General features: G+C 38.6%; 1 protein-coding gene across 1 annotated transcript; it reads right to left on the bottom strand.

Annotated features, from left to right (window-relative positions):
• Positions 1–7680: 7680 nt before the first annotated feature.
• LOC18445668 (galactan beta-1,4-galactosyltransferase GALS3) lies at positions 7681–10664 on the bottom strand. The gene is made up of 2 exons (XM_006855803.4): positions 9286–10664; positions 7681–8392 (listed from the first exon to the last, which is right to left on the bottom strand). The coding sequence occupies exons 1-2, from the start codon at positions 10497–10499 to the stop codon at positions 8047–8049; spliced, it is 1560 nt and encodes a 519-aa protein (XP_006855865.2). The 5' UTR covers positions 10500–10664; the 3' UTR covers positions 7681–8046.
• Positions 10665–13211: the final 2547 nt, after the last annotated feature.

The following is a 13211-nucleotide window of genomic DNA, read 5'->3' as shown; positions in this document are numbered from 1 at the left end:
CCTACCCTCATCACCGTCCAAAGTTCATCACACAATCACGATTGTCCGATAGTGTTTCATTCTTCATTTTTTTTTACAAATCCGAATAGTCTAAAATTTGGAGCGTGTGTACATCTTAGTGAGGCGCACTTAATAAAAATATAAAAAAATAATTCATGAAATTTTTTTTGATAAAAATACCCCTGAAACTTTTTGGGGGTATTTTGGTCAATGTTTTTCATGTAAAATATTTTTTTGATATTTTTCGTAGATTTTCCTATTTTTGATGAACACACACTCCAAATTTCAGATCATTCCGATTTGTAGGAAAAAAAATAAAAAATGAAACACTACCAGGCAATCATGACTATGCGATGAACCATTAATATCATCAATCATAAATTCAAATGTTGATAATATAACATGTCATCTTGCAAATATTTGTTTTGAAACTAGGTTTTTTATATCTTTTTCTAAGATTTTTTTTACAGATTTACAATCAATCATGATAAGAAATTTTTTATTAAGTAGATCACTTTAGTGACACAGTGAACAATAGCTAAGACCTCCTTTTTTACTGTGGAATATTTTTGCTAGGCAGGATTTGAGACTTTAGAAGTAAATCTGACTAGTTATTCTTTATCATGGATTCTTTGTTTAAGAATCCCTCCTAATCCCTGCTCAGATGCATCTCTTTCTACTATCTTAAAAGCATCAGGATTGGATAAGGTTAAGCTCGGTAATTCTTTAGCTTTTAATTTTATAAAAATCTGAGATGTAATTTAAACATCCTAAAAACTTTTGGAACCCTATCTTTTAAAATGTCGAGAAATTTGTTAGCAAATTGTATAGCTCTTTCAATTGCAATAATACTCCTTTGGTGGATATTATGACCAAGGAACCTGATCCTTATTTGGAAAAGAGTAATCTTCTTTGCAGAGACTAGTAAACCTGCATTCTTTACCACTTTTTCAAAGATATTTAAATGCTTCCAATGTTGTTCTAAAGAGTTAGAAAAAATTAGCACATCATCAATATAAACAATCGTGCACTTTGTATAAGGATTAAAAATATCATTCATAATATTTTGGAATTCAGAAGAGGCATTTTTCAACCTAAATGGCATCAAATTCTATTCATAATGCCCAAAAGGAACATTAAAGTCTGTGTGCAGGAAGGACGCCCATATAGGTCCCTCAAGGATTAGATCAAGGTTGTCGTCTTCTAAGCCCTCCAGCTTTCCTCCTCTCGGGTCTCGATTTCTCCCTTTGATCATAGCGGTTCAACACTCGACTGTCCATGCGGCTCAGCGACCGGTAGTTAGCCATCCTCGCAATGCTAACTCAACCAACTTGTGATATGTCGCTCGTACGCCGACTGTTGAATGTCTTCGTGATGTCAACTTGCTTGGTTCCAAGTATTTTCCTCATCAATTGACAGTTAACCATCCTCGTGATGCTAACTCAACTAGATTGCGATGTGTCACCCATACGTCAGTTGTTGAACATCTTCGCGACATCAACTTGCCTAGTTTCAACTATTTTCCTCATCAACCAACAGTTCTAAGTATCTTCCTCATCAAATAATGCTACACATTTTAAGGGTGATAAAACATTGAGTCAGGAATCCAACAATCTTAGTCCTATGAGTAAATTCCTTACATTCAGAGAGATATCCCAATTTTGGTGACTGGGGTTCATCATGCCTATAACAGATGGCGCATAAGCTTTTAAGGCTTTAACTGCCAAGGGATACGAATGATGGGTTAAGCCAAATCCGAATGACATGAAACTTCAGGGTGATGAATATCATGCCTCAAATATGATTTCCTGAGAGTCTCATCTCAATCCCAAAACATGAAGTTTTGGAGCGTCATCTTGATTGAGAATGAATACAAACGATGGGGTTAAACCAACTACAAGTATTGTTAAATTTGTATAATTCTTGGACTTAGAGGCATATGAAGGCCCCATGATATATATCTTCATGGATATACCTCATTTCGATATCATATTACGAGGTTTCTTTATACGTCGTCTGTTAAGTATTATATCCTTTACTGGCGATGGGTCAAAAGAATCATATTATGTCTCATCAAAACTCGTCCAGAATCATTTGGAGAGGCATATATGGGTCATAGGAATATATGTATCATAGAGTTTCGTCTTAAATTATATCGTCTTCATGATTTCTTACCATCGATGGTTAGGCACGTTGCACATGTGTGACCGATGATGAATGGAAAGCATATCATTCCATATCAAATTCCTACACCTATCACATGGAGAGGCCTATAGGGGCCTTAGGGGTATATGTATCCCAAAATTCATCTCATATTGAGATTGGTCTGATATCTTCTATCATCACCCGTTAATCAAGATGGACATGCTTGACCAACGTCTGGCTGGTATTACATCAAATATCTTGAATATCTTGTGAAGAGATATGTATAAGCCTTAGGAGTATATGTATCCTAGAATATGTCTCATATTAAGATGGTTTGATTCTTTTTTCTATTATTGGTCGTAAGTCAGGATATATATAGGGGCTTGATTGACGAATTAGGACTTCAAAGGCAATTGAGGCCTTCATATGATAAATCCCAATCATATCATATCTTTTATATCTTATTTCATAGCTTCTTATCCCATTATATCATATCAAGAGCATATCTCAACAGGTATTATCAAGAACCATGCTGATATCCTATCATTTGTCTCTTAAGACAATTATCCAGTGTTCGTCAAAAGACTTTGTTTTATAATCAAGCCTCCAATCTTATCAAGCGTTCGTCATAATGCATCTAGTCTTGTATATGACTAAAAATACATCTAACATGGGCAATAAAATTATCATATTTGAGCTTGATAGAGACATATTGAGGGTGAATGAGAAAGAATTAGAACTCATGATGGTGCCATGGTGAGGTCAATGGGCATGTATTAAGAAATCACACCAAATATGGAATGGGAGAATAAGATGAGGTCTATAGAAGATAAAAAGTATAGAGAGAAATTAAAAATGAGTATAGAAAAGGATTAACACGGAGAGAAATAACTGTATCGTGAACAGTGACTTGAACAAGACTCTGTACAGTGATATGAATAGTATCGTGTATAGTAACATGAACGGTAGGTTCCTTAATATGGAAGATATATGAGAGAGAGATAAGAGTTCAGGATAGAAGAATGAGAATGATTAAAGAGGGTAAATATTGAAGAAGAAATATTAGTGTTTAGAAGAGGAAGAGATTATGGATCTCCAAAAGAAGAAGAAGGAAACATGGGTTACGTTTATTAGATTTTTATCACACTGAGGTGCTATCTAAACCTACCCTGATTATTTTTTTTTATGCTTAGAGAAGACAAGAGAGAGGCATGCTAGACTTTTGGCATGAAATGAATTGGGCAATAGACACACGCCCAAGACAATGAATACTGATATTCAAATAAGCGGTGTTGCATTAAGGCAGCAACTTTGCTAAAATGCCCTTGTACAAATACCATATTATCAAATACAAATATAGATAAAACAAACCTTCCAATACTTATATAACATATTACATGTTCCAAGCTCGTGCAAGCATATAGGGGGTAAAAATTATATTTTGAACTCCTAGCGAATGATTAGTTGGGGCCTTAACAATAATAGTTACATATATGCTAAGTAAAGACAACGTACTACTGATCGCCCATCATATTTGTACTTCAAAACTATCCTAGTGTCGTGGGATGATTATAGGTTCCAAGCTCTATGCAGGCATATGGGGGGGGAGCGGATAACTATATTATGACAATTAGCATACTCTATATGATATATATGTTGTCGTCGACCTAATCAGGCCGGTCAAACCTTTAAGCCCCAAGCTGTACATGAAAACACAAGGGGTCAAGGCCAAGGTCTACCTCCAGGACCTCCTATGATTAGCTAGGTATCAAAGGAGAGATTCTATAATCCATTGCATGAACCTTTGTTTTTTGTTTCCAAGGATAACCCTGAGCCTAGCTCTTCTTCCCCAATTAACATCAATCATCTATAAGATACCCTAGGATAACTACTCGTTGTCCGTGCTCTCCTCTCATCAAGGCTCGTGTTCTCAGTTCCTCAGAGATCGAGAACCAAATGAAGAAGGGGAGGAAGAAACGAGAACCGATGAAGAAGTCGTAGGTGTAGAGGAATCCCCCAAAGACAAATTGAAGAATTTCAGTAATGCTTAACTGAAAAAGGACACCAAACCCAGGTTTGAGTACCAAAAGCGATGCAGAAGTCGCCCACTCTCAGCCAAGGTAAACATGATTCCAGCCAGCTGCACCTTTGGGACACCGAGTCCGGTGATACTTATCATTCCGCATATCAACACTCCTGTTTCTAGTTTGACTCCAATCGCACCACCTGCCCCTAGAATCCTATTGGAATCCTTACCAATCTTACATTGACGAGCTTTCATTCCCTCCAGTGTACCAACTCCCTACATTGGAAAAAATCAATGTATTTCTCACTTCAGAGATGATTGTACCTATACCACTTTAGACGGATGTTTGATTCTACGACAATTTGTTCGGTCATTAACCAGAGCTGTATACTCTCTATATTCTCAATTGCCTCCCAATTCGATAAATATGTGGGAGCAAATGGAGGAATTGTTCTATCAATGCTTTTATGGCACCTAAGAACTTATTATAGGACAACAAAGGGATGATGAATCCCCCACCGACTTCATAACCTGCTGGACATACCTATATATTAGCACGAGGTCACCAGTAAGCTGCCTGAGTAGGATGAACACAAATGGCCACCATTTTTCCAGGATGAAATGTTAAACCTATGTTATACCATAGGAAGCCAAAATCCTAATTTCTCTGCAAACTTTAGAAACCCTATAAGAGGATTGACCCTACTAGACAAAGCTAAAGCCCTAGATGTAAATTCCTAGGAAAAACTGCCTTGGACATTTAAGAAATCTCTAGATCAGTAAAACTCAAAGATCCAGATCGAAACTCACATATTGTGTTTGATATGGGACCCAATTCCAAAGTGTTTAGGCCTAAAAGATACATATTTTGACCATGTATACAAATATTTTAGTAGGGTTTTTGACATGTGGCTTTACTTCGTGACATAGAGCCTAAGTCTCATGCTGACCAAACTCGAACACTCCCAAACATCACAAGCCCACTAATTTATTGTAGATAGAAGAACAAATGCCTCACTTTGTAGGGTTCTCAGGAACCCCTAGCTTGCGGAATGGAGAATCCAACCCAAGATCGCGTACATTACAAAATGCATTCAAAGCTCGATCCTCTCGATGCTTGTCCGTCAAAACGGCCAAAGCTAATCCTTGATTCCCCGATTGTCGAAAATTCCTCTTACGCACCTCAACACACATAAGAAATAGGGATTGAAGACCTTTTTGCTGACCTAGATTTGAAGGTATGCACAATCGGCTCTAACACAGCCAAGCGTGGTCATCCACTGATACAAACCCTGGAACATAGTTGGTCGATCATTCCTCTATGTCGATAATAGCTGGAAGCATACCAACGGCACCTTCAAGTCCCGGTGCCAAAAAAGGGATAGGCGCAGGGTGGCCATCTAACAACCCTGCGCGTCCAATCCCCAACATTTCTCTCGCGAGTCTCATAAGGGACACCTCTTGTGTTATTTCAAAAACTGTTGAAAATTCAAAACATGATAAAACTGATAATAATGAAAAAGATTTTTCAAAAGCGGCGAACACTCAAGGTAGCTCAATAACAGTGCATAATACCCAAGACGAAGAATTTGACGACCAAGATGAAGATCAAGAGAGCCAAGAGTCTTCCCCAGCAATGGATTCGATGTGGTAACATCGACCTTTGTAATGATCAAGGCTAGTAAGTCTATTGGTCCCACAGTTGTCCATGTACCAGCGGAAGATTCGGCAGCTACTGCAGCTCCTGCTGCTCTAGCTAATTGTCCGCCATTTCCAAGTGTTATTTCTATATTATGTATGGTCGTGCCTATGGGCATATCGGTTGAAGTAGATTCTTGAAGAAATCCCTCAACTTGAGGAACTCATTTCCCATGTTGAGCAATTCAAGAAGAGGTTCGATGGTGACCCAACGGCTATCATCAAAGAGACGATCGACGTAAACCTAAGAACTGAGAAGGACCCAAGGTTAACCAAGATTGGAACCTCCCTATCTCCTGAGGAGCGGGAACATATGATTCCTTTCTCAAGGAATATCGCGATGTCTTCGTTTGGTCATACAATGATATGCCAGCGTTATATCCCACATTGGTGCCACATCACCTAATATTCAACAAAGGGGCAAAGCCTGTAGCGCAGAAATTCCGACATCAAAAAATCCACCTTGAGCTCAAAATTAAAGAATAAATCGATATACTGCTCAAGACGAAATTCATTACCCCCATCGATTACTCAGAATGGTTGGCCAACATAATTGTCGTACCAAAAAAAGACGGGAAGATCCGAATGTGTGTCGACTACAGAGACCTCAATAAGGCATGTCCTAAAGACAATTTTCCATTACCAAACAAGATCTCTTCATTTACAATACGGTTGAGATTTGTATAAAGTGCCAATCTTATATTATTAAACTCTAAACCTTGCGAAAAAAAATGCAATCGTGGTGCTGAAAAGCCTTACTATAGCATGGAAAATTTATTGCAACCTCTAATTATGAAATACAAAATTACAAAAATCATGACGATCAAGCAAATCTGCTTGAAAATCTCGAATATAGGCTGTCCAGATAATGCTAGAAGACAAACCCACTTTTAGGACTTCAGGTCCTCTTTTAGGTACACGTTATTTCTACATTACATGGTTCATGACTTTTTCCTTCCGATACTACATGGTTCAAACCCTCTATAGACCTTTTCCTGCGTTAATTCTACATTACAAGGTTCAAACTTCAAACTTTGTATAGACTTTTTCCTTCTGATACATAAAACGCGGTATTATCAGATTCACATCGAAGCATAAATGAGGTGTTCTCAAATTCACATCAGTCATCAAAGACTCATTCGGTTGGCTGTAAAAATGAAATTATTTGGTGCTTTAACTGCTTTTGAAATTTTTAAAAAAAATTAATATAAATAGAATATATTTTTAAAAAATATATTTTTATATATAAAAATCTATTAAAATAAAAAAATAAAAACATTTTTTTAAAAAAGAAGACAATTGTGTGCTCCAATAAGAAAGGCCAAAGTTTTAGTCGAAGATGCAAAAGCAACCTGAAGCAAATAAATGCACTAGAGCTAGTAGCTTTGTTCCGCTTCGGTCCTGATTGAAAATCCAAAAATCTCGTTGTCTTAAAAAATGAGCCTAATAAAAAAAAAAAAAAACCCTTCCTCTTAAAAACGAATCTAATAGCATTTGATTCATTATTATAACTACCCCTAAAAAATATCAAATAGCATTGGTACAATGTGCATGATTCCTCTGTTTAATGAAATAAACATAGGAACAGCAGTATGATCAAAAGTTAAAAACGGGGAAAGAAGGTCACATGGGAGTGGTTAGGTTTAGGACGTCATGGTCCCCACCGGGCAATCATGCTCCATAAAAAAAAGTTTGGCGCTGTGCTGGTTTCATTCGGTGGCCACAGGACCGGCGTTAAAAGAATTGTATAAAGGAGAAAAGAATAGTCGTATAAAGGTGAAAGAGGCGTCAAAAGAATTGTACAAAAAAAGGAAAAAAGAAAAGAATAAATTCTTATATATCGCCATTAAAAATCCAATAAAAACACATTTGTCTCCCTCTCCCTCTCCCTCTCCCTCTCCCCTCCTCTCTTAATTTTTTTGCAATGTTTTTTTATTCCCATGTCGACCTCCCCCAATTCGAACCATGATAAAGCAGATAATAAACAAATGGAGGAGGTTTAAGACAGCAGGGAGTGTCCCCACGCGTGTCGGATGTCCCCATCTGGTGGCCCCACGACCGACGCACCTCTATTCCGACCGACACAGCCCCTTTGTGTACAGGGTCAAAAAAAATGATTAATCGACACAAGAATAAACTGCACCGTGATTAAAATACATGACAAGGAGGGAGACGACTCATTGACGCGTGGACCGCAGGCGCTCACCGATTGTCTTGAGCTCGAATTTCTTGATGGAGGGGGCGAGGGCCCGCATGGTGGTGTCCAGGACGAAGGGGGAGCTCTCGAAGATGAGCTCCGACGCGTTCACGAATTTCCGGCAGGGCTCCCGGCGCGTCGAGATCGTCCCGTGGTAGTGGAAGTACTTGATCCTCCCCTCTGTTTTGTGCTGTGCCTTCCCCACCACATTTTCCGACATGTGAACCCCTGTCGCGAAGGCGTTGCGGGCCTGAATCGCATATTTCCGATCTCTTCTAATCCCCCGCTTCACATTCCTGAACACCAGTTTCTCGATGCCCCATTCCCTAACCACACCCACACAACAATCAACCATCATCACATCACGATTCATGAAAAGTTTTGGTAAAATTTCAAATCAACTACAGGAACACGACGCAACCGTCGTCCACGATTCATAAAAAGTTTTGGAAAAGTCCTAAATTAGCTACCGGCCAACACTGCCTAAAGAACCGAAGGAGCTAAAGATCCCTCGCAGCAAGAGAAGAGAATGTAGACCGGAGAGAGCACCACAAGAACAACAGAAACTAAAATCACTGAACGCAGGTGACTGTAGACACGAGAGTAAAGAGAATAATGCGTAAAAACAATAGCAGATAGATGGACCATATTACCTATCTACAAGTTCTGACTTTCCCAATATTTATGAGGCTATCTATAGTCATGAAAGTACAGAGAATACTGTAGGCAAGAGAGTAAAGAGAACGGCAGATAGATAACCCACATTGTCTCTACCAGTTCAGACTCTGTCAATATTTATGAGTACAATACATTTTTTTTGCTCAAAAAAAGAAAAATTGTGAGTACAAGAATCTTAGATTAGTGTAACAAGCATTCTAATGGTTAGATTTCTTTAGCAAGGTCCTCATACTCCCTGCTTGTCACCAATATGGAAATCAGAGAGGAATTAATCCATCTTACAGAGCTATTTTTTAAGAAAGAAAAATCTAAATAAGAAAATACCATCACAGGATCTGGGAAAGAATTAATCCATCCAATAATCCCATTTAAGGAGTAGAAAAAATGAAAATAAAATCTCAAGAGAAAATGGTCCAAATGAATTGCAGAAACCATGATCATGACCTAATTTTAATCTTATAATGCAAAATGAGGAACCTGAAATGGATTTGAGGAGGAGGCCAAAGGAAAGGGAAACAAACTGTAGAGCAAAGAGCAGTACCTTGGAGCACGGCGATAGTCCTGAAGGAGGCAGAGCTTATTGGACATGGGCATCTGCTCAATGGTGAACTGTGTGTAATTAGAGAGGGAGCTGAGAAGAGAGGGGAGTGTGTTCCCCGGGGGAACATAGATATACTCGTCAACATCGAAGAAGAAGATCCATCGCGACATAAACCTATACCTATGCAGGCAATCGTTCACCACCAGGAACTGGTTATGGTAGTACCCATCGAACTTCTCCTGCTCTGTAATATCATGCACCGTCACATATCCGGCCTCAATCCATGGCTCCAAAACCCGAAACACATCAGGGTGAACCCCACCCGCATTGTATATGATGATCCGAGACCTTGGACCAAAGAGCTTCACATGATACGCCAACCATTCCCTAACCCTCTGGGGGCTTAGGTCGCCATACAGGGGAGACCCACAGTAGACATAATCAAGAGATGGGGGAGAGGTGAACACCGAGGCATTGAGGGATCCAGGGCGCTCCGTCAGGGCCACAAATTCTTCGGGCTGCCTGTCCTCGTGGCTGCCGTGGAAGGCCCGTAGGAGGAGACGGCCGCCGGATCGGTCATCACCAACATTGGTTGGGAAGGTGCAGTTGAGGACGACCACCGTGTAGACGCGGCCATAGCCCCAATCGGGGAGGAACTTTGTGGCATTGACAGTGATAGAAGAAGAAGATGCGTTCAGGGTTTTGTTGCCTGAGGCCGAGGGAATCCAAATGCATTGGAAGGTAGGCTTGCCGAAGACATGGAGGGGCTTAGAGGCAAGGCCCGTGACCGCAAAAGTGTTGAGGCCGCCTCTGTAAGAGCTCATCTGGATGAAGAGGTACGCGGCAGCACCGTATGGACGGAATATCTGTTTCAGCACAGGCCCTGCTGTGCTTGCTTCCTCCAGCTCCAAAGGAGGAGGCGGAGGCGGAGGTGGAGGCGGAGCTGGTAATGACAATTTTTGGGTGGCCAAGGAGGGGGAGGAGGAGGACAATTTTTGGGTGGCCAAGGAGGGGGAGGGGGAGGAGGAGGATTGGTTTTGGAAGATCCTCGACAAGCAGGAGCGGAACTCGGTTGGGGAGATGGTGGTGGCGCGAGGGGGAAGGAACTGGAGGAGGGTGAAGAAGGAACCCAAGAGGAGGAGACCCGTTAGCACAAACTTCAGCTCTGCGCAGTTCCACACCACCCCCACCACCATGCTTCTCTCTTTCCCCATTCTCTCTCTCTTTCCTCTATTCAAAATTCCTCCAAAGTCGAAAGCCTCTGTTTACTGAGTAAGCACAGGTGTCTTCTCTAGAGGAGGATGTGTCATGGGGCACGGCAGCTGCTGCGATGGGCACGTGTAGAAGACCACTCGAAGTTTCCTTCTGCCTCGGCCTCCTCCTCCTCCTCCTCCTCCTCCTCCTCCTCTTATGAAAAATAGGCTCCTCTGGTGGTCCTCTTTTGAATGGACCATCTCTTGTGGACTCCTTGACATTGCATCTTTTAGGCTGTGGATTCATGCATCTCCAATTCATCATTTTTGTTTATTGAAACTGTGGAATGGTTTCCACCTTAAACGCACTTCCAAATTTTATTATAACATGTAATTTTGTCTAAATTTTTTTTATAATTATCTTAAAATCTATTTTCATATCTAATTAAAAAAGTTTCAATTTAAAAAATAGTTAAAATCAAGTCGATCTATAAACATATAAAATTTTGAAAAATAGACGGTCTGGATAATATGTTACAAGATACATTATTTTAATAAACTCAAAACTTTTTGTTTTCGTATTCATACATCTCGATGTTAAGATGATCAATTAGAGGGTTTTTCAATATTAAAACAACTTTTTCGATAGATTTTTTAGGTGTATCTATAATTCTACATTTTAAATATGCAACCTTATACAAACTTTTTTTTTTTTCAATTATAGGTTTAGTTTATATAAGGCGTAGGTTTTATGCAAGGTAAATCTCATTCGAATCCTTGTCTAGAATGGATTTTGAGCAGTGATTTGAAAAAAGGGATAAGTGACAAGGATCGTGCATCACAAAAATCGACCTAGATCGGTGGGTCCGAATCACCATTTTATTATGCAGAAAAAATAGTGAACCGGTAAAAAAAATATGTGCTAAAACAGCGAACCGACCAAAAACAAGTCAAGATTGGTGAATCAGTATTTTTTACTGTAGCAAAACGATGTTTTTTACTATAGCAAAACGATGTTTTTTACTATAGCAAAACACCGTTTTACTATAGCAAATTGCCAGTTCTCTTCCAGACTCGGACGATTTCCTATATATTGAAAGATTCGACATGGGAGACCGATTCCTGGGTACAGGATGATTTTGAGCCGACCCGATGTTTTTTAAATCAATGATTTTGAGTATCCAAATTTTTTAATGATAAAATCACTATTTTCGATTTTCAAGACCAACTTGGAAGCTCAAAAAATACGAGAGATCTTAGACATTTAAGATGAAATCACTATTTTTACTTTTTTTTTTTTAGAATTCAAACATCCTAATATTTTTCTACGGCAATAACAGTGAAGGCCGAGAAATTTTGAGTGAGTTTTGATGTAACGATTCTATTTTATTTTTATAGGTGCAACTCTATCAAAACAGTTTCCTTTAATTATTGGTTCTCTCTTTCTCCTCTTTGTCACGAAGCAAAGCAGGAGTTTCTCACTTTAATGTGTCCCGATAAAGAGGATCTCTCTCTTGCGTACACAGGAACAAGCGTATTTTATATTTGTATTACATCCGGGATGCTTTCCTATCGAGTTTAGGATATGTGTGTCACCGTCAGACAATAAAGGCACCTAATTTTTATTGATTTAAATGTATGCTCTACATTCATCTCTCCATTCTCCTTATATAGGAATGGCAAAAAGTCTCTTTGATACAATAAATAACGGAAAAAGTTTGTAGAAGGATGCTACCTTATAACGTAGAACTACGGATGCCCCTCAAAAATCCATCGAAAAATGTAGTTTTAATGTTGGAAAACCTTTTGATTGATCATCTCGACATCGAGATGTAGGACTATGAAATATAAAAAGATTTTAAGTCTCATAAATAGTGCATTTTACAACATATTATCTACACCGTCAATTTTCAAGATTTTTATATGTTTATAGATCTACTTGATTTTAACCATTTTTTAAATTTAAAATTTTATACTTAGATATAAAAATAGATTTTAAGATAATCCTAAGAACATTTTATATCAAAATTATATACCATGATAAAATTTGAAGGTGCACCTTACCTCTACACCTACGGATGCATCCGTATGCCAACTGCACCCATAAATAACATGGTAATAGGGATTCATTGCTTGTAAAAGAAATACATTCACATTCTCAATATTTATGAGTTTTTATAAATAGGGATTCCTTGGCATGCATAGGAATGAGGTCTATATTTTTGAAATATTTGCCTCCCATGTACATTCCTTATAGATTATGGGTTCCAAATTATGAAATGCAAAGCATGCACTGAAAATTTTGAAGACTCTCATCAACAAGGGCACGAGATCACGCTATGAGGAGGGCATTCAACTTTTCATTGAGTTGATAGAATGATGCTAAGATTCTTCTCTCCCGCCTTTCAAAGTAAGAGTCTCTATTATCCTACATAATCCATGTAAAATATGATTACGTACAAATATAAGAATAAAATATAGGGATGCAGGGATACAATTTCTGTAAGATTTAGGCTTTACGAAACCAATGTAAAGCCTCAACTAGAATCCTCATTTGGAAAGTACTTTGGACATCGAAAATCTCTATAATTGCTCTAGAATTAATTTTCAATACCGATTATAAAATTTTGAAGCTAAAAAAAAACAGGTACAGATATTGCAAATCTCTGAACACTTATTTTTAAAGGCGAAATAAACTATCTAGATAATGTATTATAGTTTACATTATTTTTT

The sequence above is a fragment of the Amborella trichopoda genome, chromosome 2 (genome assembly GCF_054954075.1).
Source record: "Amborella trichopoda isolate Santa Cruz 75 chromosome 2, AtrichopodaSantaCruz75HAP2 v2.0, whole genome shotgun sequence".
In the NCBI taxonomy this organism is placed as follows: Eukaryota; Viridiplantae; Streptophyta; class Magnoliopsida; order Amborellales; family Amborellaceae; genus Amborella; species Amborella trichopoda.
Note: the sequence above shows the minus strand (reverse complement) of the source record. Positions and strands in the feature narration are given on the sequence as shown.